Source organism: Diorhabda carinulata, chromosome X, assembly GCF_026250575.1.
Source record: "Diorhabda carinulata isolate Delta chromosome X, icDioCari1.1, whole genome shotgun sequence".
Taxonomy (NCBI): domain Eukaryota; kingdom Metazoa; phylum Arthropoda; class Insecta; order Coleoptera; family Chrysomelidae; genus Diorhabda; species Diorhabda carinulata.
The window spans coordinates 33,911,856-33,935,359 of record NC_079472.1 but is presented as its reverse complement, the minus strand read 5'-3'; the positions used below and the strand labels follow the sequence as shown (position 1 = coordinate 33,935,359).

The 23,504-nt window shown below is 31.1% G+C and overlaps 2 protein-coding genes across 3 annotated transcripts; both read right to left on the bottom strand.

Annotated features, from left to right (window-relative positions):
- Window positions 1-996: 996 nt before the first annotated feature.
- Window positions 997-5,463, bottom strand: LOC130901811 (uncharacterized). The gene is made up of 5 exons (XM_057813418.1): window positions 5,340-5,463; window positions 3,526-3,670; window positions 1,546-1,743; window positions 1,328-1,442; window positions 997-1,233 (listed from the first exon to the last, which is right to left on the bottom strand). The coding sequence occupies exons 1-5, from the start codon at window positions 5,389-5,391 to the stop codon at window positions 1,030-1,032; spliced, it is 714 nt and encodes a 237-aa protein (XP_057669401.1). The 5' UTR covers window positions 5,392-5,463; the 3' UTR covers window positions 997-1,029.
- Window positions 5,464-14,520: 9,057 nt separating this feature from the next.
- On the bottom strand, window positions 14,521-23,324 carry LOC130900760 (serine/threonine-protein kinase fused). Of its 2 annotated transcripts, none has more exons than XM_057811619.1 (11): window positions 23,100-23,324; window positions 22,920-23,033; window positions 22,718-22,863; window positions 22,526-22,638; window positions 22,231-22,442; window positions 21,454-21,641; window positions 20,738-21,021; window positions 20,242-20,504; window positions 17,162-17,462; window positions 16,801-17,108; window positions 14,521-14,750 (listed from the first exon to the last, which is right to left on the bottom strand). In XM_057811619.1, the coding sequence occupies exons 1-11, from the start codon at window positions 23,208-23,210 to the stop codon at window positions 14,691-14,693; spliced, it is 2,100 nt and encodes a 699-aa protein (XP_057667602.1). In that variant the 5' UTR covers window positions 23,211-23,324; the 3' UTR covers window positions 14,521-14,690. The 2 variants fall into 2 exon arrangements, with proteins under 2 accessions (XP_057667602.1, XP_057667603.1); XM_057811620.1 differs by having other exon boundaries at window positions 22,920-23,056; window positions 23,100-23,183.
- Window positions 23,325-23,504: the final 180 nt, after the last annotated feature.

The following is a 23,504-nucleotide window of genomic DNA, read 5'->3' as shown; positions in this document are numbered from 1 at the left end:
GCCACAATCCTACTAGGAAAAAACTTACAATATAGTTCAGTTACAATTTGACCCTAAACCCTTTCACACACTCATTTTACACACAAAGAAAACGCTTTTTTACAACTAAACACGTGCTATAGTGGGAATGACAAGTTGGTAGGCAACAAATCAACTAAGCATCCACTATATTAAGTCAAATGTCAATTCTGTTCTATGATTGGCTGGACATCATGACCCCTAGTGTTACCTACCGTTACGTTTTATTTTCCCCTTCCGCGCCAGCATTTGTTTGTGATTATTACCGTGATGTAAATTTAAGTAAATCTTACTATTTAATCAAATATCCGGCTTATATGGGATAGTTTTCAGAAATTTTTCCTTTTTTAGTAATTTATAAATTTTTATATATTACGTATTCCGAAAATCATAATCAAAAGCTTCCTGACTCACATCAACTTTTTCCTTTGTACGTAAAAAGTCAGAAATTCGATTTTTTTTATTCATGGCTCGAATGTAAAACGAATTGGGAAATTTGGTTTAGTTTCATTGTCACTAGAACTAGCTGAAACATACTCTTAAAATTTTGTGAAAACATATTTTTCACATAGAAATCACAAGGTAATTGTCAATAATAGTACAATAATTTTTTCTTTTTGTTTAGCACCTCGAAAATATAGTCATAGCATAGCTGTTAAAACAAGGTTGGTTAGTTTCTCGTTTTCTAAACGACTTTCTCACTCATCTATAGACGCGACGCAGTCTAGAACAGCAACATCGAGCCTTTCCTCTAAAAAATGATTTCATGTGGAAATACAATCGTTGTATGTTTTGGATGGAATGCTCTTATTATGGTGGCGCTCAGATTTTTCTGTCTATATACTTAAAACTCACTCTAAATGTGTTTTATAAGAATTAATGGCTATTCGGATCATTCCCGGACTAATATATTCATCGTCCTCGTTGCATGAGGTTCTATGAAAATAAGAGGAAATATTTGAAAAAAATCTAGTTGAACACTTTATGACAATTTTATTCAGTTAATATATTTCAAGATTTTGATTCGGGATTCTCTTGACACCATTCAACAAGTTCCCAAATCTTTCCAGTAGACCACCAAACGGAGTTGAGTCTGTTCAGAAGGAAGTCACTCATAGTTTCAGAGAACGAATCAGTTTGAATAGCGGCAGGCAGTCCCACATCTATGAGAGTTGAAATTCCAGATCCGAAAAGTCCAAAACCTTCAGTGGTAGTCTGTAATTAATTAATATAGATAAATACTCCTCATAATACTAGAATTTATATTTCGAAACCCTCAAAAATATTTTTTATTAATCGAAATACTCACTGTAAGAGTTTCGGTTGTCCAAGCAACAGTATAATTATTCACTTGTTCTGTTAGGTTAAAACCTGGTTTGGTAACATTTATAGTTCCTATCCAGTTAGTCTCACTCCAGACAGTACTGAAATTTTTAATATTTTAATAAAGCGCAAGGTAGGTAATGAAAAATTCGAAAGTATTGTTGTTTCAATTGGCTGCTAGATTTGAATACAATAGAAAAATACCTGATATTTCCGATATAGTCTTGTTGCAAACCTAATTCTGTGAAACTGGCGTTAACTGATCCGTTAATTACCATAGTTGACCAGTAAACGTCGAAATCGAAAACTGCGAAAGCATCACTATCATTACTAAGTTGAGTTCCAGAAACGTTCCAGTTTGGAAGTCCTGCCCAAACTAAGTCGTAAAAGGTTAAAGTAGCTCTGAAAATTTTATTGAATTGAAGTATAGAATACATTGGTGCTTAGATGGATATAAATTTCACAAAAGTTAACTAAAAAATCAATTTATACAAAAGTAATAGAAATGTCTTTCTTCTCTCAAATTTTTTGTTGTAATATACTCTATAAGGTTACCAAGATTGAAAAAAATATTCAAGGTTTAAACATTAAGTGAAGTTAACCCTCTTTGAGATGCTCTAGTTTAAATTTAATCAACATGACCCTGTACAACAAACATCCACTTTAATAAAAAAACAGTTATATTCACCATTACCCTTGAAACTTGAATAATTACAATTTAGCAGAGAAGTGTTTTTACATTCAAATAAGGAAAATAAAAATAGAAACAGAAGTTGACCTTGACGTCTGATACATATCTTTATTTGCTCTTTATTCTATAAGGACGTAATAGTTTTATAAAAATTTTATTAATATATATATATATATATATATATATATATGTACTCATTTTTTGTTGTTTATATGTTCGAAGTAGATTCATTAAAAGATTTTGCACCTTCTTCTTGAGAGAAAAGTTAATAAACTCTTGGAAAGAATTAGATTTACAACACGTCGATACGTGTTTAATGGTTAATATCATCCATTAAAAAGGAAAAATACTAAGATCTGTTTTAGTTTATATGTTTCAATTTACTGAGTTTGATGAAGTGCATTGAGTTCCACAAGACATACCCTTATGTCCATAAAAATGTCCAGCTCCCCTTTCCTTATTAAAAACAACAGTAATGACATAATTTTTCAAAATGATATGTTTTGTTATGAGCCATACAAAAAATTCCTTAGAAATGACGGGAAAGAAAGAAACTAATTCTTATATATACATTTTTAGGGACAGTTTTGACAGTACTAGAAACTGAAAGCAGTAGATAGAGTTGGTTGGTGAGGAATTTGGTGTATATCCCTCCACCTTTACTGTGAGGTTGGGGATTATTATTGTAATATCCTACCAATTTATTATCTATGTCGATGAACTTTATACTCCCCCTGTACTTTAATGTTTGGTTTAGTCCACAAATTATCTGAATCAAATTTAGAAATTACTAATGAAACTTTGAGAAGTTGACATTTAGATTTACAACTCTACAACTAATCTCTAGAATGTTTTAAAGTATTAGAATTTAAAAATATACTGAATTTTAGTTAAAATTAAAAAATTTAAAAAAAACTTCTACAAAGCCTTAAAAGTTTTTCTTGTTAAGTGAAGAATTAAAAATTTTTCAAATCATCTAAGACCACCAAAATATTTAATTCAGAATCTGAATTTTTTTTCTTTTTCTTATTATCTGAAAAGAGAGCCCGTTGGAACTAATAACATCTTCGACATTTATTGTGCCAAAAACTGAGCAATAGTGGAAGTAAATAAAAATTTAATTGAACAAGAAAATTGAGTTATAACCCACAACAATGCAGAACAATCCACAATGTCAAATAACTTTTCTCCACTGGCATCTACAAATTTTTGAATTGCATTAGGGTAAACAAAGTTATAAAGAATTAACTTCTTATGTCCGAGCCCGTATTCAATATAGGCAGCACATTATACTTATTTGTCGCAATCTTCAATTCGAAACATCAAACTACAATAAATAATTTGATTGATAAATGATCCAGCTAAATTCAACTATAAGTCGTAAAAAAAGTATAGTTTTTTACTCGTATATAAAGAGTTTTATTCTTCTTCGTGAATAACCACTACCATTACATGACTGAAATAACATACTATTTGATGTTAAGCTTACTTACGATGCAACGTCAATGTCTCCTGTCCAAGAGAAATTTTCTTTTATGTAAACCGGGCTGTGACTTGGGATACCTAATTCTGAAACTCCATTTTCGATAGCTCTTCGAGCACAGGCCATTATGTCAAGAGCCGTGTCCTTATCGGATCCTATACATAAAATATATCTTTAAAACAAAAGTATCATATTGCATTATAAATATAATGTCCTCTGATAGCTTTAGATTTCACATAGTAGTCAACACACATCACTTAAAAGTGTGTTAGTTGCCTCCGTAATAATAAAGTATGCATTTTTAAGATTTCAGTGAAAGGACTTCTTCACCTATTTTATTCTTATACTTATACTCTAACAAGTATATTCACTTTTTTTAAATGATTTTCAAAGTATTTCGTATCATTTTTCAAAACTTTTGGGTACAACTACCCCCATCAATGATCTAGATAGATTTACCTTTTTTCCAATCGTTATTCACCTTTTTTATGATACTCTAACAGATATCTTTACTTTTTAAAATGGATTTCAAAGTATATCATATCATATTTCAAAGTTTTCAGTTAGAAATACCCCATCAATGATCTAGCTAGATTCACACTCGTTCTTCACCTTTTCTGGTCGTACTTCACCTTTTTCATGATCCTTCATCAATAGTTTCCTATTGTTCACACTCATTCTTCACATTTTACGAACGTTCTTCGCCTATTAATGCAGCTTAAACAAGAATCTTCACTTTTAAAATGATTTTCGAATCGTTTTCTAGTAGTCAATACCGTTCTTCACCTTGTCCAGTAGTTCTTCACCTTTTTTGTGAACCTTTTTTATGATACTCTAACAGTAATCTTTACTTTTTAAACAGTTTTTCAAGCGTTTCCTTTTATTTTTGCTGTTTTTGAGTGCAAAAAGTCCCATCAATGATCTAGATAGATTTACAGTTATTCTTCACCTTTTTCCAGTCGTTATTCATCTTTTCTATCATACTCTAACAAATATCTTTACTTGTTTAAATGGTTTCTAAAGTATTTCATATCATATTTCGAAGTTTTTAGATAAAAATATCCCTACAATGATCTAGATAGATTCACACTCGCTCTTCGCCTTTTATAGTCGTGTTTCTCCTTTTTCATGATCCTCCATCAAGTGTTTCCTAATGTTCACACTCATTCTTTACATTATACGAACGTTCTTCACCTTTTTAATGCAGCCTGAACAAGAATCTTCCTTTTTTAAAGTGTATTCCTAGTATTCAGTCCCGTTATTCACCTTGTCCAGTCGTTCTTCAACTTTTTTTGTAAACCTTTTACAAAAATCTTCACTTTTAAACGGTTTTTCAAGCGTTTCCTATTATTTTTACAAAGTTTTTCAGTGCAAAAAGCTCCATTGATAATTTAGATAAATTTACACCCGTTCTTTCCCTTTTTCAGTCCCTCTTCACCTTTTTTATGATACTCTAACAAGAATCTTTTCTTTTTAAACGGTTTTTCAAGCATTTCCTATTACTTTTGCTATGTTTTTGAGTGCAAAAAGCCCCATTGATTTCTTATTTTTAAAAATATACATTTTATTTCATGGATTTCAAATATAGCTATTTTTCTAGTACCACAAATAGATTTCAATAATGAAATATATATTAAAAAAATATAACAAAATTATTTTTATCGTGGATTCTACTTCAAATTAAAGCTGCTAAGTACTTATAGTTTTCATTTTTCTTGTACGAAAGATATTAGATACGGCCGAAATCTTATAAAATATCATTATGTGATTGAAAATTCTTGGAAGTATACAAATAATTATTTCAAACATAATAGATAAACCTACCTTTAGCCAAAAGGGCTAGTGTTAAAATTGTGACTACTTTGACTATGAACATGATTGTGCTTTAGTCTCGAACACCGTTAGAAAACTGATTTTACTTGAATCATTCTTTATTTATATATAGTTAGTAGGTACTCTTGAGTAGCTAGTTCCTAAACAATACAATTATATTTTTAAAAATTTCAAGTGATACTTAAATTGACTGGATGATAATTTATCTTTTTAGCTAATTTACGTATATACAAATAATCGATGATTTTTGTACTATTATCGTGTGGTCTGATTTTTAAACACATTTACATAAATTTGATAGCTTCCTAGGAAAATAATTAAGTATTTTGTTTCTTTAGCTGGTGTTATTTGAATATTTAACTAGTCCAGAAAATATAAAGTCTTTGTATCAATGGAGTTATTTATTGCTCTCAAATATATCATCATCGAATAATGTTGAATGAAACTGTTGCTTTATAACAATTATACTGAACACACTATTTACACTATCACTACACCAGCACTACCCTGTCTGACGCGCGTTTAAATAACCAAGTTTGAAGACGATAACTTGGTTATAAAAACGCGCATTAGTTAGTATAGTGCTGATGTAGTGATAGTGTGTTCAATTTGAATGTCACCAACAGTTCCAAAAATTCCTAATTTATAACAATTACAAATTAATTCTGTAAACTTCTGATTTCAACAGTTTTCTATAGTCGTTGAAATTTAATTGCCCTTTATAATAATATTTGTCTCCTTAAGAGTAGAGCTAATAAATTTCCAAATTAATTTTTGTTTAATAATAGTTTTCAAAATTTCATCTTTTGTGATATTATATTTTGAAATAACAAATTTGAAAATTCATTAGTTCTGAGGTAGCAGTAAATTAACTACCTTCAAATCATTCAAATTACACGCTATGAATAAAATTTGCCGGTATTTTATGAAGGATTTCATATCAGTAGTTCAAGTTCAGACCCCCAGACGACGTCAATTTTGTTTGAACAAACCAAAGATTATATACTCGGAACAAACATATATGCAATACTTCTATATGGACAGTTTACATATGTCGAAGCTGTTCCGACTAAGTAAGAAAGAATGTATTCTCAAGATGCTAAACCTGTACGAGGTGTCTGGAACGAGTGAGAAAATAATATAGGTATTGTCGGCACCTTAATAGTAGGATATTCCTTCCCATTTAATCTGTTCATATAAAAGAATTACACTTAGGGTATGTTCTGTAGTATTACATATATGAGAACAAATAACATTGTCTTGATCCATCTAAATATAGGTGGTCTTTGGTCTATATATTAGGTAAGGAAGAATCCTACCATATAGTTGTGATTAAACCAAAATTTGAGCATGTTTCTCTACCAAATTACAAGATATTAGAGGAATCAATGATCTAAGAGTGATTAAATTTATTTCTCAACACTGATTTTATTTCTAGCTAATAATTTATTATACAATACTTCAATCAAAATTTCTTTTTCAATTGTATAGATAATAGTTAGGAAGATTGTTATTTATTAATTTAATTTTCATTATTATACATAGATAATTTAGATAATACTTGCCATAAATCAAAATTCAAATAATTTCATACTTGAGTTGATTACAATTGATAATAAGTAGTGTTTTTAACTAAAATTGTTAAGAAGTTTTGTTACAACAAAACATCCGATGATTGGATTCTATGATTAATTAATTCAAAATTACCAATAATTACTTGTGGTGTGACTTAATGCACACTTAAAAATATTCTAATTTATTCAATTCTTACCAAGATTGAGACAATATTTCAAGTATTAGAGAGAAAGTTTCATGTTTGCAGCCATATCAAATTGTTCTGGTTGCCGATTTTGCTTCCAACATTTCCTAATTTCTCGAGGAACAATTCTTATAATTATTGTAGTGTATCATTTAGAATAACGTTGGATCCAACCCATAGCATAATTAAAAAAATTTTCTTCGATTCCAATTTCAAATGAAATGACATTAGTATAATTGGAAGAAGATCATAACTGGTACCTAGCATCCACAGTCTTCAAGATGATCTCATTGGATCTAATCGTCCTTATTGTAGTCTGCATATTTTAGAATCGGATATGCCAATCCTGTAAAGCAGGCCTTAGTGCCATACTGATTACTCCAGTTAGTTCCGAGGGCCAAAACCATATTATCATTGTTGCCGGTGGTAAAAAGTGAAATAGTCCACTGATGAAAAAAAAAGGCCGAAAAGGTACCCAACTTTTGAAAAAGGCTGCAAAACGGACCAAAGCCCGAAAAACGGCAACACTGCATATTATTAATTTTCCTGTCATTATCTGTAATTTCTAGATTAGTCGTAGAGTACGAACCATGAAGAGTAACGTGACACGACATCTGGTGGACACAAGCGGAAATATGTAGTGCCTTCTATCGCTAACAGATGGCGCTAATAGCACGTACAGAATAATCTCGTTGGTTCGAAAAAGGTCTGGTTCCTTCCACTCACATCTAGATGGCAGTAATTAGAATATATAAAAAGACTAGTGGCGCAACCACAAGTCAGTTCCTAAGACACTGTTGTGAAATAAAATAGTGCGTACCTCCTTAAAACGTGTTTTTGTGTGTTTAAGACATCTTTGTAACAGTATTTTGATTTGAATTGTTGCAGAAAATTCAAAGATCAGTGGAACATTCAGTATTTCGTAATTGAGTCCAGTAATAAGGTGCTATGTTTGATTTGCAATGAAAGCATAGCTGTTCTCAAAAAATATAAATTAAACGTCATTATGAAACAAAAAGTTTGCGGACTGAAAAATTCGAAGCTATGAAGCGCAGATTCTTTTTCATTTACAAAACTCAAAACTAAACAAGAGGCTGCAACTCGTGCCAGCTTTCGTGTGGCTCTTGAAATTGCAAAACTTGGAAAACCATTCGCCGATGGAGAAATGATCAAAGAATGCATAATTGCAGTAGCCGAAGAAATGTGCCCTGAAAAGGTAAATTTATTAAAAACTGTCAGTATGCCAGCAAACACTGTGTCTCGAAGGGTAGAAAACATCGCTGAAAATATATCCTCTCAACTGTTCGACAAATGTTGAGTTGGACATGTTGAGTGGTTTTCTTTGGCCTTGGATGAGTCAACGGCTGTGTCAGATACTGTTAAGGCGTTGATTTCTATTCGAGGAGTAGATAAAAGCTATGAAGTGCATGAAGAACTTATTGATATGTATAGTATTCATGGCACAACTACCCCAAGCAGCACAGTGTCGTTACTATGACGTCAATTATAGGCCATTGGCGACCAATGGGGACGTCTAAAAAGACGTCTAAAATGACGTGATTATGACGGGTTAATGTCACATCCTACAGACGTCAACTAATGACGTACCTAGTCCGGCTGGTGAGACGTCAAAATGACGTACTTACTTTTGACAAATGACGTATAAGTAGGATCAAAAATATAAAAAAATGCGTTCAAATTAATACCAGTTTATTACAAAATCTTAAAAAACTACATACTATTACACTTATAGAACATAAAAGTTGAAATAAGGAATTACTAATGATGCAATAATGAAAATGACAACCATTCCTGCTTGAAAGGAAAAACAATACATTTCGAAAAAACTTTGCGGCAGTGCAATAACTCGATATACTCTGATAAATTTTGGATGCGATAAACATAGAATTCTTTTGAGTCGACAGGGTATTTGTAAAATGAACGGTAATCCTGAAACCTCCTACCTAATATAAAAACTGCTCCATTATTATCCACTACTATATTTTCTATTTTGAAAACCAGTCCTTCGAAGGTAAGACAAAAACAATTTGCTTCTGAATATGATGCAATAGAAAAAATAAAATCTTTATAATGAAGCTTTTTATACTGCTTGCAAGAGAAATTTGGCGTTGGTCCTAAGAAATGGGACAATTCACATTTACAGAAGTGTTCATCATCAGGTGAAGTAGAGTCATGTTTTTCGTACACTGTCATTTCAATTTCTTTTAAGCGTCTATTAATCTGTTGTAACGGCTTATTCGGAGACTGAACTAACGATTTTAAATGGTGGAGATAATTTTCAAATGGAAATGCTGACGAATTGTCTAGTGGCCCGAAATTTTCAACGTCATCTGCCAAATGTAATAAGGAATGTACATTGTAAACTAAGAACTCTAATCCGTAGATCTTTTCACTGTGCGTTACGAATAAATGCAAAAGTTGGCGCGCAAATGGAACTCCGAATTTTTCAATATGGCGTTTAGAAATAAGTATCATAATTGAACAATGAAATAGCAAAAAATGCTCATATATTGCCAAATCGACATTCCCATACAAAGCAACTGGCCCAATATACAGTAAAAATGTTCGAAATTCCGTTGCTTTCCAATCTGCCAACTGAGACAAACTGCGCCCTTTCCGATTGAATTCTACTGGAATACATTTACTGAGAAAAACAATTTTTTCAGATACATTTTGAAATGCAGTAGAGCTCATTTTGGCTCGGCTTGCGCGTCCTGTCCAAATACGCAAAAGTTTTTTCATTACACCTAGACAAACTAGGTGCATATAGTCTAAAGAAAAGACATAGATCAAATCTATAGGAAGAGCTATTAGAGGGGATTCTCCATGATGATGAGATACATCAATTTTAGTCCGAAAAGATTCGTTGTCTCTCTTGTTAAAAGGTAAATTTTTGAAAATGACACGTCCCAGGTGTTCTCCAGAGTTGTCGCACCTTTCACAGGAACTATACCCTGAATGGGTCTTCACACATTTCAGATATGCGCGCGCAGGAGCATCGCAAACAAAGCTGTGAACTTTTACTTCATGGATATTATTATTAATTTCAATGCCCGTGGTAAGTAAGTTCGATAACTCAATTAAAAAATCTTCTAAAAACGCTGACAATAAATTTGGTTTGCCACTTCCTAAAAAAGAACCAACAACAAACGGCTCACTCTTAAAATTTTTTACAAGTGCTAAAATGGGCCAGAGATCATGTTTCTGACCATTTCTATAAATGGGCAGTCCATCTACATTAAATGAAATGTTGATAATGCTGTACTGAGAAATATTAGGCACTGACAATAACTTTAATTTTAAAGCGTTAACAAGTCCAAAATGACAATATTCGCCATTTAACAACGATTTTGTTTTCGTTTCTCTGGGCGTTTTCAGCAGCATTCGACTGTCTAACGGTAACTCATTATGGTATGGATGCAAGATATGCAAGAGATGAGTAACTACTGTACGTCGAACGTACCTTGAAGCTGCCCAGTTTGACAATTTCGAATGCAAATCGCTAGGCGGCGGTTCATTAGAAAATAAATCGTTAGGGGGCACGTTACTGGAATAGGAAGTCAAATGGTTGTATAACGTCGCATCATTGAAGAGCAAATTTTCATTAGGCGAGTTTACATTAAAATCTAAATCTCTTGAGGAACAGGTGTCATTTTCACTTTCACACATTGAATCAGCAAAAAAAATGGAATTTGATGATTCATTGGAATCATTATTAACTATTAAAGATGTATTATAACAATTCTGACTCACAGGTGCTAAATTTGCTTCTGCCACCCTTCTGTAGAGTTGTCTTTGACTAACAACACTTTTTTTCTTACGGGTTGCCATGCTGCTGCTTTTTCAATTTCTCTGGTGCATGTTTCAACCACACCTTGATGGTATCTTCTATTTCTTTCTGACTGACTAGAGGGGAGCTTTTTCTTACAGCACCTAAAAATGTTGTTTCATATTAATAATAAGTATGCACCTACAAGTGAAAACACTTACCAATAATCACATCCTTTACGTTTAAGTTTTTAAAAGCCTTTTTCTCACCTCGTTTGCCACAAAAATTCCAATTAGTTGCAAGAGAATAGGTGAACAAAAAATTTAAAATGCGGTTTGTATGTCCAGTAAAATCTCTCCCTCCAAAAGTCGATAGATATGCCGACTGGAATCACATAATTTAAATTGTAAAATACATATTAAGTGGTACAGAACACCCACCAAAGCCAGGCAATTATTTTTTTCACTCAGGTATGTTTCCAATTTGGTAATATCCTCTTGAAAATTCAAAGGAAACTGTACGCCTATATCATCTGGTAAATCTGTATTACTGGCGTGATTGCCACTGCGATCTTGTTTTCGGATCCACTGCAAAATTTGATTGTTCTGTTCTCTAATGGTCTTCAATAAAGTGATTACATCATCTTGAGTGTTTGCTGGCATGGACAAAATATACCTTAGTACCAAAACAGTTTTTACATTATTTTTTGGTTTTTACCTCCATTACTTTCCACTACAGCTCTGATGTTGCTCTGTACATCAGTTGCTTTACTAGTTGACGGATTATATGGTGACGAGTTCGAAACAGCAGCCTGGCAAAATGACTGATTTGACGCAGAACCTGTAAAATAGAGAATTAACAAATTCTCCTAGGAAATAATGGACATAAATAATAACTCACAGTTTAAAGTATACATTTTAAACAATTCATGCAAATGGACAATTATATTTTTTACCTCTAATAATTTGTCCTGAAGATTTAGTCAATTGAGTATCTTTTGCTGAATGTTGAGGTGGCAAATAATAAAGTTGATTTGTAGAATCACTATCCTCAAACGACCTTTGCGATTGTCCAGCTGAAGCTAATGGAAAAGTTTGAATTGGGCCAGAATAATCTAAAACAGTAGACAGTTAAAAATTTATATGTGCCAGATATCTTTAAGTATAAATCTCATTACCAGATAATATGTTTGTAATAGACTTCCGTATTATTGGTTTTGGTCTAGGTAGGGGTTTCTTGTTTTTTGGAAAATCATCTTCTGATGATGACAGCACTTCTTCCTGCTCATCATCAGTGGAAAATTTCTTTGGACGTATTTTCCTTCGATGTGAAAGCCAAACAACTTTTTGCTGCCGTCCGCCATTACGCGCACACGCGTTCACACCAGCAGTCCAGCACGCATGCGCTTGCACGTCTCGTATCGTATCGTGGCATTTCGATTAAAAACGCGCCAAAATTAAATCTTGGTCGACAGCCTCGACAGGAATCGATGCTAAAAATAATTGTTTCCTACTAATAAAATAGTTAAATAATTGTTAATTACAACATTCTCACTTCATCTTTAAATTCAAATTGCATTTCCACTTAAAACGTCAGTTTAGTATTTTCATTGCTAATTAATGAATTTATATTTATATCCAAATTTTAGGTAAACAACAATTTAAAATGTACAATTTTTTATAAAGCACGTATAGGGCTTAGTTTTTGTAATAAACTTTCGTTCTAATTTTTTTTATAGTTGATTAAAAAGCACTTAAAACGACCGAAAACAAACGTACGAAAGACGTCTCTAGACGACGTCAAAATGACATCTGAAATGTCACGTCATATGGACGTCGCTTATTGGTCTACGACGTCGCCGACTAATAATGTCCAATAATTGACGTCATTATAACGACACTGTGCTGCTTGGGTACTGGTACAGATATTTTTAAAAGAGTTGAAATGGACATTAATCAAAAGAACCTTCGATGGAAAAACTTGAAATGTATTACAACTGATGAAGGAAAAAAAACATGAGTGGGAAAGATAAAGGAGTGGTCGCTCTTGTGTCAAAGGTTGTAGAAAATGACGGTGGTTCAAAACCATTAGTCTCACATTATATCATTCATCAACAGTCTTTGTGCGGAAAATGTTTGGATATGTCTGAAGTTCTGAAACCAGTCATATCAACTGTTAGTTTTATCAGATCTTTTGGGCTGAATCACCGACAATTCCGACAATTTGTTGAAGAGATTGGAGAAAATGAAACTTTGAGTGCTTTGAAAATAAATTTTGATACTCGTTTCTCGGACTTTGATGCCATTGCGAATCAAATTAAGATTTTTCAGAATCCTTTTGATACTGACATTGAAACCCTAGCCCCGGAACTTCAAATGGAAATGATTAATCTACAGTGCAGTGATACAATTAAGAACAATTATCAAAACTTATCTTTGTTGGAATTTTATAAGAGTCTTCCCCTGACACAATTTGATAATTTGCATAAATTTGCTCATGGGCTGTTTTCTGTTTTTGGTACTACTTATTTGTGTGAGAAAACATTATCCAAAATGAAGTACACAAAAAATGTTTACAGATCTAAATTAACTGATGAGCATTTTAAATCTCTTTTAATAATTGGTACAAGTAAAATTAGTACACAATTACAAACTATTGTCAGTGGAAAATCTCAATTACATAAATCTCACTAGTATGTCATATGTCATCATGCTTGTTATAAGTTATGTTTTTATTTAAAATGTATAAAATGTTGGTTGGATTCATTTCAATTATTTGTTAGTTATTATATACTGAAGTTAAATTTTCTGCATATTATACATGTCTTAACTACATACTAAATTCTGTATTTTTTTACCCAACTTATCACAAAAACAATAACAATAAGCCTACAACAATGTTATGAGTAGTTAGCCCATGACCGTATCAATGTAGATGTCATATTAATAATTATTCAACATAACATTAGAATACTTCAGTAAACTAAATTTAATTTGCTATAAAAAATATGTTCTCTAAAAGAAGTTTTCAAGTATGCTAATAAAGGATGAACTCAAACATTCAGTGTCTAAGGGAAAAGCCAAATAGGATATTTATGTGTTTTTTAAACTTTTATGAACTTGATGTTGATTCTTAGTTCCATTATTTTATTTGTATAACCTAAAAATATTATAAATAGGAACTTTCACTGAAGGAATTGTGTGAATTATGAAATTAAAATGGGTGGACGCTAGAAAAAAGTTTCAAATGGAGACCTCGTCAAGACGCACACCAATGAGATGGTTCGACGATATTAAAAGAATGTAATCAAATTGGATGAATGGGATACAGAATCATTTCACTTCACATCGTCCTTATTGCAGTCTGCATATTTTAGAATCTGATATGCCGATCCTGTAAAGGTTGAACTTTAACACACAGTATACAGGGGAAAAGCCAAATAACAAAATCATCTCTAAAAATCTCTGATTTTTCATAAATATTTGTATTAACTAAAAACATTTAGTATTTATATATCTTACGCATTGTTATGTATTTTTAGAGATTTTATCTCTAGTTTTATCTGTTTTCATCTTGTGAATTAGACTGATGATGGTTAATTAGGAAAGAAAGAAAACTAAAAGCAATTTACAATATATATATTTTCACATTATTAATCATACAAATTTTAATTTGTGTACAATATCTTTGCAAATTAGTACTTTGGTTTTATCTTATCGTCAACCTCTCAAAATTTGACATTGAAATAAGTAGAATTTGATCAAAATTTTCCAACTCATGTTTATATAGTAATTCATTTCACTTCTTTATAATAATCTTTATTTTTGAGTTCTGAAACAGCATACTCGGCAGCCTAAAAAAATCAATAATTATATAAAATTTATTTTTCGATGAATATTGTTATTTCACAGAAAATAAACAGAAAGCAGTTAATAGAGCATTTTTTGTTTCTAACAACAATCATAGTTTAAAACTATCCGTTTATGCTTCCAATCCAATTTTTTATTTTATTTACAACAAGAGCATTCCATATTTCAATAAATCTTAGAGACTCATGTAAATTTTGAGGTAAATTTAATAAAAACTTTTAAGCAAGTATTAATTAACATTTCAAAGAAAATCTATTGGACTGACGTAGGGGTTGCGATATGCTGAAAATTATTATCATGAAGAGAAATTTTTTCCTAAAAACAGAGTGAAAGGTACAACAATGTACCTGTGATAAGACAAAATCTTTAAATGATCATCACTCGAGTGTGGCCCCTCATATTAATGCTAAACCATACCATCACTAATATGCTATAATATTGTAAAAACCTTTTATTTAATCTTCTGCATAGTGCGACATGTCCAAATATACAAAATCTGGACTTAATACAAGCGACAACGACCGCCAAGTCCATATTTTTTCGAAGTTGAGTGATATTGTTTCTAACAGATTTTTCCATGCTGATTTCAGTACAACTGTTATTTTATAGCAAATCCAGGCACATTCTAGTGTATTTTGAGGTAAAAGTTGAGGTTTAATTGCAATATCCGATAAGTCTAAAGGCAGTTACGCTATTTTCAGTTTCAAAAATACGCTAAATCCAAATTGGCCAATAGGAGTTTCGTCACATGATTACCCATGATCCTCTGCGGGTTGTTTACCCTTTATGCTTTATTTTCCACAGGGTTTTGAATTGATTGAGAGAGATTTGATAAAGAAGGACACTATTCTTAAGCCAGAAGAGTATGAAGAAATTCTGGAGAAACATGTTCATCATGTTGGAGTAACTGTCCCGGTTAAAGACTGGAAGTATGAATTTGAAAGATTGTAAAAAACCGAGCTTGTAGCACTTCGAGTTCAATCCACCAAAAAGATTATGCTAAAAGAGAACAAGAAGAAAAATAACATTCTGGTCCGGGGTGAAATCTTTTATAGAACTGAAACTTGTCAAGCAAAATCTATCACAGAACTAAAGTTTAATATGCCTCACATAAACCAAAAGCCTTTAACAAGAGGGTTAGCCGTAGAGTTGCAAAACTGTTAACAAAGCACTTTGGACAAGTGTGGGAAAACCACGAGATGCTAAAATTTTATCGAAAATTTAGAAAACCAAGAAGTCTCACAATGAAGTTGAAGATCTCAATATTAAAGAAGATAGAAACATTAATGTTTATGAGGAAATTGATACACATATTGTGTAATCTAGTATAAAAACTTTGTTTACTTTTTACAAAACATTAAATTTTATTTTATACTTTGCTATTTTTGTAATAATTGAAAATTAGAATTAGTATAGCTTTTACAGCTCAATCCCTTTGCTCATTTTTGTTTCAAATCCCGCCAAATCCCAATCTTAGTAACAAAATCCGACAAGTCCAAATATTGATTTTAAATTTTTCTAAATATTTATGAAACAATTTTGGGTATCTTGATCATACATGGCCTCTGTTGAGTGAAAATTATTGATTTTTGGTAAAAAAATTAATAATTTCTTATGTTTGGTCTGTTTGTGACAGTTTTTTTCCACTTTTCCGAAAATTTCTTGAGATGACTTGGCAGATTTTGATTCTAAGCGCCTCAATTATACAAAATTAAATCTGAGGCAAAAAGTTCTTATCTTGAAACTTGTAGTAATAATCTGAATTCGTACAAGTATTTTAATACTTATATATTACCAATAACTAGCTATAAAGTGTTATTATATCATAGCATACATACATAAAATGCCATATATATAACGCTCAATCAGTGATATCGATTCTTTATGTTTATTCATTAGAGACACAGTTATATGTAAGATTACGGTAAACCAAAGATAGAAGATTCCTGGTATTTTCTCTTCCTCAGCTACTAAGGTAAGTTTTTGGGCACTGTTATAATTATTTTTTACATGAACTTCATACTTTCTACTTACATTTCTCACAGTTTCAATAGAATCATAAACCAATGCTTCTAATGTATCCTTCACAGTAAAATTCCAAAACATTTTAATAACATTTAGTTGTTGAGTTCTACTGAACCATATTAAAAAATAACAAGTTCTTTCCCGTAATAACGAATCCGAATGTCGCATCAGATCTACAAAATTAACCTGCTTCATCTCCTGATTATCTACGCTGGATAAAAGAGTTTTTTCTATAACGTCGCTGTTTTCCGGTAATCTACTCATTAATCGCGTTAAAACTGCCAGAATGTCAGTTACTATTCGAATGCTTGTTTTATCTAAAAAAAGTTTATAGTATACAAAATAGAGCAATTAAATTAGTACGACTTACAAGTAAATGATAAGAACAGTTTCATCAGTAGATAAATTGACAATACAACAACCGCATCACAAAATTGTATCAAAAATTCGTCGTCGAGATGAACGAGATGAGCAATGAGCATAAAAATGTATTCCAATGTTTGGAAATCCTCATTTGTCAGTTCTGATAATCTTCTATATCGTTCTGCGGAAAGTGGCAAAGGAGAGTTTATTGGCGAAGTTGTATCTGAAGAAGAATCATTACCAGAATCGCGCAGTAAAAGTTTTATCGCATACACCAAATTAGGAACTACTTTCACTTCAGAATATACCTGCAAATCATACAAAGATATTACAGATCTTTTAGTACACAACTTTTTCAAAAAGATGGACAAAACACGAAAAAAAGAGACTTTAGGGGATTTTATTCATAATTATTAATAATATGTAAATACAAGCTTTACCCCAAGATTATGGCCGCCATATTGAAAACTGGGGTGAAAACACATTGTTCACGATACCTTTAACTTTGGAGCGCTATAACAGCGTTTTAAAATGAATAAAATTTAAAAAACTATAAAAGAAAATCTTCTTAAGGAGATCCTCTACAAAATTGTTCTGATATATTTTTTTGGTAAATTCGACAGAAAAAAATATGTAAAAAAAATTTCTCTTTTTTGCTCATAACTTTTTAAATCAGGGTTCCCAGAAAAATTTGCCTGATAAATTCCCTGACTTTCCCTGACCAAAACTCAAAAAATTCCGTGACCAAAAGGTACGCGCAAAATCAGCTTGGATTACATGTTAATAGTAGTATTAATCATTATTATTAGTATTAATTAAATTAATTTAAAAGCATTTTCAATTAGCTTCAGATTGATTTTTATAAAAAATTAATAAAAACTTAGAAATAGAAAATAAATTTGGTTAATTTGTAGCATAATAAATTGTTATGAGAAAATGAAAAAAAATTTAAAATTTTGAATTTATGACAAAAAGTCGCATAGATATAATTGTAATCAAAGTGATTTGCTACAAAATATGTCTTTACAATTTTTTGTAAGATTGATAGTTTCCGAGATATCGCGAAAAATAATGTTTTCACCAATATTTCCAAGATGGAGGCCGGGGGACAAGGGTGGCAACCTCATAATCTTGGGGTAAAGCTTGTATTGACTCCTCTCCTACATGTTCCATAAATAAAATAGCGTCCTGAAAAAAATGTTCAGCCCTTGTAACATTTCAATTGACCTAAAAAGAATAACTCACCCCTGCTATGTGGACAGAAAAAAATTGAGTGCATCAAAAAATAGGGGGAAAGTGTCCCATCAAAATAAAGTCACTACTGTCAATAGACAATATATTCAGTAAGTTTGTATATAATTTGGAATATCATCTACCAATTACTGGAGGGCAGTAACAAGTCCCATGTTTCAATGAAGGTGATCTTTATTTCTGCTTCAGATTGAAACTGTCTAATATTGGTATATACAGCCCCTATTAAGAATATTCACACATTTTCTTAAGAATTTAGGTCAAGGGAAAGAGAGGGCCATCACATGATATGCACGTCATTATCCAAAAACCATTCAAGAAAGAGCGTGCAACGTAAATAAGAGCGCTATCCTGTTCGGAAATCCAACTAGAGCTACAAATGGAAATAAATGAGTTTTTATCCTTTCTTGGTAACTAGTAACCTCCATATGACTAAGGAAAAATTCAGGTTAAGTTTACCATCATGGCCTTCCTATAACATTAATGAGCCTTTATCTTGCTGTCATTTGGAAAATATCTCCTCATATCATGCCAATAGAATGGAAGACTCTCTGGGTCAAAAATTAACAAACCTGGAACGACCTGTGAATGTCACATCATATATGAGAAAAAATATCTGTATGGTTTAGGAAGCCTTATTTTATATTGACATGACATGAGGAGTGGAGAAATCTCCAAGAGACAGTAAGTTGGATGCTCATTAATAGTATTAATAGTGTATGAAGAAGACCACCATTCATGTTAAGTTTACTATTATAATTGGCTACACGAGAGCTACCAGTTACTAACAAAAGCTAGAAACTCATTATTGTCATTTGTCAGAAGGAAGTGATGGCTAAGTTGGATTTTTCTACAGGATATTGCCTTAATATATGTCCCAATCTCTTTCTTAAATGGTCTTAAGATGCATATGTCAAGGAATGGCCTTCCCTTTATGCTGACCTCAAAACTGCCAAGGAAATATATGGGATATTCTTAGTCAGGCTGTATATACAAATAATAGGTAGACGTTTCAGTCTAAAACAGAAATGAATGGTGCCATGATTGAAGCCTGGGACAACATTGATGTTAATGTCCTCAAAAAATTAGTAAATGATAGATATTCCAGATCGTGTATATATACTTGGCATATATATTGGTTATTAATAGTAGTGGCTTTATTTCGATGGGATACATTACACCCCACCTCCCTCTTTCACAAATTTTTTTTTCCGTTTCATATGAAACAGGATGTTAATAATTTCTTTTAAAAGAGTATTTGTGTACCCACTTTCTTAATAAATTTGTGACGTATACAAGCTCCATACAAGTTACCTGTCACAACAACATATTTCTACACTGACAAAAAAATGTTTTTATTTTAAAAAATACCTTAAAGATAATTAACATGTTGCTGCAAATGACAGTTATAGTGCACATTTTGATTAATAAAAAAAGGAACAGTGTTAATAAGAGGTGTACTAACGCATGTATTTGTAATGACACAATGAGTAAATGACGATTGTAACCACTGAGAGTTTTATCAGAAAAAAAGTAGCTGAATGTGATAATTTTCACTTCCCATCATACAACTTATGTTTAATTTCATCTGGCAGTTATCAACAAATGAAAAAAAAGTGTATCTGAGCTCGGTCGTTAAATTAAAAGTATGCAGCAATATGATAAATATATATATATATATATATATATATATATATATATATATGAAAAAGTTATACAACCTTTGATACAAATTTAAAAAAAAAGAAACCTAAAACAAAAAAGTGACTTTTAGGGACCGCACTAAAAACCCTGATATTAATAGAACCATTATTAAACTTTAACAGTATAACTTACTTTCCTAATTTCTAATAAACAACTTGACGTTACTCCTTTTACAACAAAAGGTATTGACAGCAATCGTGTAACAAAACTAATCACTTTAGGACTTGCATTTGGATTTTTCAGAGGTGATACCAATACATTCGTCTGAGTAGACTGTGTAAGTGAGATCATTTCACCGTTTATCACTTCCTGGATTGTTTTAGTCAAAAATACAATCCATTCGTCAGTTTCTATTGGTTGATTATCTTCTATGAAATTAAATGTATTCAAAGAACCTAAAATTCATAGTTTAAATATAAATTAACAGATTTTAACTTCAAAAAGATCAAAAATATTTTACAGCTTGTTATAAAACAACAGTATTTAGTGTAATGTACAGAATTCAATTTCTAAAGTTGCAGACGTTTCTATATATTGTCAGTAGCACCAATGATACGAAATACAAGTACTCATAAACAAACGTTTCTCAACTCGCAATTTTAAGATATAGATAAACATATATAATTACTTTTTCTTTGATTTCCTAAGTTAACGGTTTCAGTATTTTTGGAATTGTCTTTTTTCAGATTCAAATTTAGAGAATTTTCTTCGACTATCAAAGTTTTTCCATTTATATTACTTGGAGTTGTATTTTTAGTTGAATTTTCTGGAACATTATTATTTTGTGAATCTTGATTAAGAGATTTTTTATTTGCTTCAATAGAACTACTATCAGATTGTTTGCTTGTCTTCATTTTAATAGGTTTACAGGATGTTGTTTGCTCTTGAACCTCATTATTTTTACTAGATATCCTGAAAAATGAAAATTACTTATTTTGAGTTTACCAAAAATAAATTGATTACGACAAAGTAATTTTGATTTTGTAGTATAAAATAAAAAAAAAGAATAGTTTTTAATCAAATATATATTTTACATTTTGCTAAATGACCTTTTGCCATCTTTCTTTCAGCTTCATGATTTCCCGCTCATAAAATTTATGGTCCTATCAGCAAAAAACTGAACCAGGTGCGATTGAAGGTCACAGTCATTTGTGAAAGTTTGACCATTCAAAGAATTCTGCAAACTTCGAAATAAAGGGTAATCATATTGTGCCAGATCAGGGCTGTATGGGGGATATGGCATCACTTCCCAGCCAATCTCCAATAGTTTCTAAAGTTACATCAATGTAACCAATATCATGTAACAAACAGCAAGTACAGCACAATTGTGGCCTCATTACTTACTTCACTAATTTGTTCTTGATACTTTCTTTTCTCTGCTGTTCTTTAGCATGGGATGTATTTGGAGATAAGGGCCTAGTCAAAGGTTGAGCTGAAGTGTTAGTTACAATAATAATGTGTCCTTTAACAAATGGGTGTTCCAAAATTTCCTCCCACGTTAATCTTTTCAATGGATTCTTCTGAAGCAGCCCCTATAAAAGTGAAATATAATAAATCTATTAAATCACAATATTTATTGATGGTACCTACAGTTTTACAAGGATAAAATATTTGAAGTAAACAAACATTTTGTGCTTAATTTTAAGCCAATATACTTCGATATTGAATGTTATTTAGCTTTTTATAACATTTTAATTTAATTTAATTAATGTTTTCCAGTGAATTATACAAAGTTTATATTTATAATAAAAGAAAAACAATTAGTCATTTTCTTGAACAAATCTTGAAAGGAAAAATGATTTTAACATTAAATGACAGATAATTTAATTGGTAAATACTGTAAACATAAATTCAATGATGTATTTTTTTTTTCTTGATAATTTGTCTTGATTTTAGGTCTCTATTCTATGAAAATTAGTTCAAAATAACATGAAAAAATTGAATTTTATTAGAAAAGAGACCTAAATCATGACAAATTATCACAAAAAAACATATAAAAAGGGCTAAAAAGTAAAAATTAAAGAAAACGCAATGATAAGTCATTTCCTATTAAAAGTGGGGGTTAGAAAAAATTATCTTTCTACTTTATGGATCAAAATCAATATATTTTCATGCACGTACCTTAAGAAATGAAATACAGTTATCTGACAAAAATGTAGGCCACTGAATTTGTTCGTGTCTTATAAGTCTTATTAGATGTAATATAGAAGCAGTACAAAATGGTGGTGATCCCATCAATAATTCATAAATTATACAACCCAATGACCAAAGATCAGCAGTGTAATCATAAGGTTGTTCATCTATTAGTTCTGGAGCCATGTATAATGGAGTACCTGTAACATATATCATTTGTATAGTATATAGGAATATCACTTATTTAATTAACATCAAATTTTTGCATTTATTATCTATTTACCTTTAATAGATGTTAGTACATGTGTTCCAGTACTCATGTTTCTGGCAAACCCAAAGTCACACAGTTTTGCAGCATTATTTATATCTAGTAAGATATTTTGAGGTTTTAAGTCCCTATAACATGAAAGAATGATACTTATTTGGAATTAAGAAATGTTTTTGTCATGTTTCAAAGGAAATCTGTTACTTTTACCTGTGAAGAACTCTATTAGAATGTAAATAATACAGAGCAGAAACTAGATCCCATACAATTTTTTGTACTTTATCTTCTGATAAATATCCAACTTTTCCCAAAACACCCGTCAATTCCTTATGAGCAAATTCAGTAATAACAACAATCTACAAAAAACATGTCTACAATTATGCTTTATCATTGAGACAATATAATAGAATACCTCGTTTTCCGTTTCAAAGGAATCCAACATTTGTATAATATTTGGATGATGCAAATCCCTTTGAATTTCACATTCTCTTCTAAAACCTTTCAATTCTTTAACAGATCTACCTCTCTAAAAATTGAAATACATTCACACTTTTTAAACATTAAGCTATACCAAATAATTGCTGATACATACTTTACTAATAACTTTGAGAGCTACAAAAGATCCTGATGATCGTTGTTTAGCCTTGTAAACTCTTCCAAAAGATCCTTCTCCCAACGTTCCAATCACCTCGTATTTTTCCATATTTCAAAATATTTGAAACTCACTAATCTGTTTGTATAAATAGCCTATCTTATATTGTTTATTTATATTAACTGCATACATACTTCAACCTAAAAAGTGTTAATTTTGTCATATGTCAAATAAAATAAGCTTCTTTAGAGAAAAGTCTTGAAGATAAAAGCCACAATAGCCACTTTTATTGAGATAACACCAAATTAGTCTATGTTCTGAATCCATTTTCAAGAAAAACTCCAATTTAGTTGTTGAAAATCTATATCAGTCAACATATTGAATATAATCTTTTTATAATAACAG

Coding starts and splice junctions, on each gene's coding strand:
- LOC130900760 (XM_057811619.1), bottom strand. CDS start 23,210: ATGGAAAAATACGAGGTGATTGGAACGTTGGGAGAAGGATCTTTTGGA. Junction 22,443..22,525: donor TGTACTAACATCTATTAAAG/GTAAATAGATAA, acceptor TATATGTTACAG/GTACTCCATTATACATGGCT. Junction 21,642..22,230: donor ACTGTATTTCATTTCTTAAG/GTACGTGCATGA, acceptor TCACTTTTATAG/GGGCTGCTTCAGAAGAATCC.
- LOC130901811 (XM_057813418.1), bottom strand. CDS start 5,391: ATGTTCATAGTCAAAGTAGTCACAATTTTAACACTAGCCCTTTTGGCT. Junction 1,744..3,525: donor GGAGACATTGACGTTGCATC/GTAAGTAAGCTT, acceptor TAAAATTTTCAG/AGCTACTTTAACCTTTTACG. Junction 1,443..1,545: donor GACTATATCGGAAATATCAG/GTATTTTTCTAT, acceptor TAAAAATTTCAG/TACTGTCTGGAGTGAGACTA.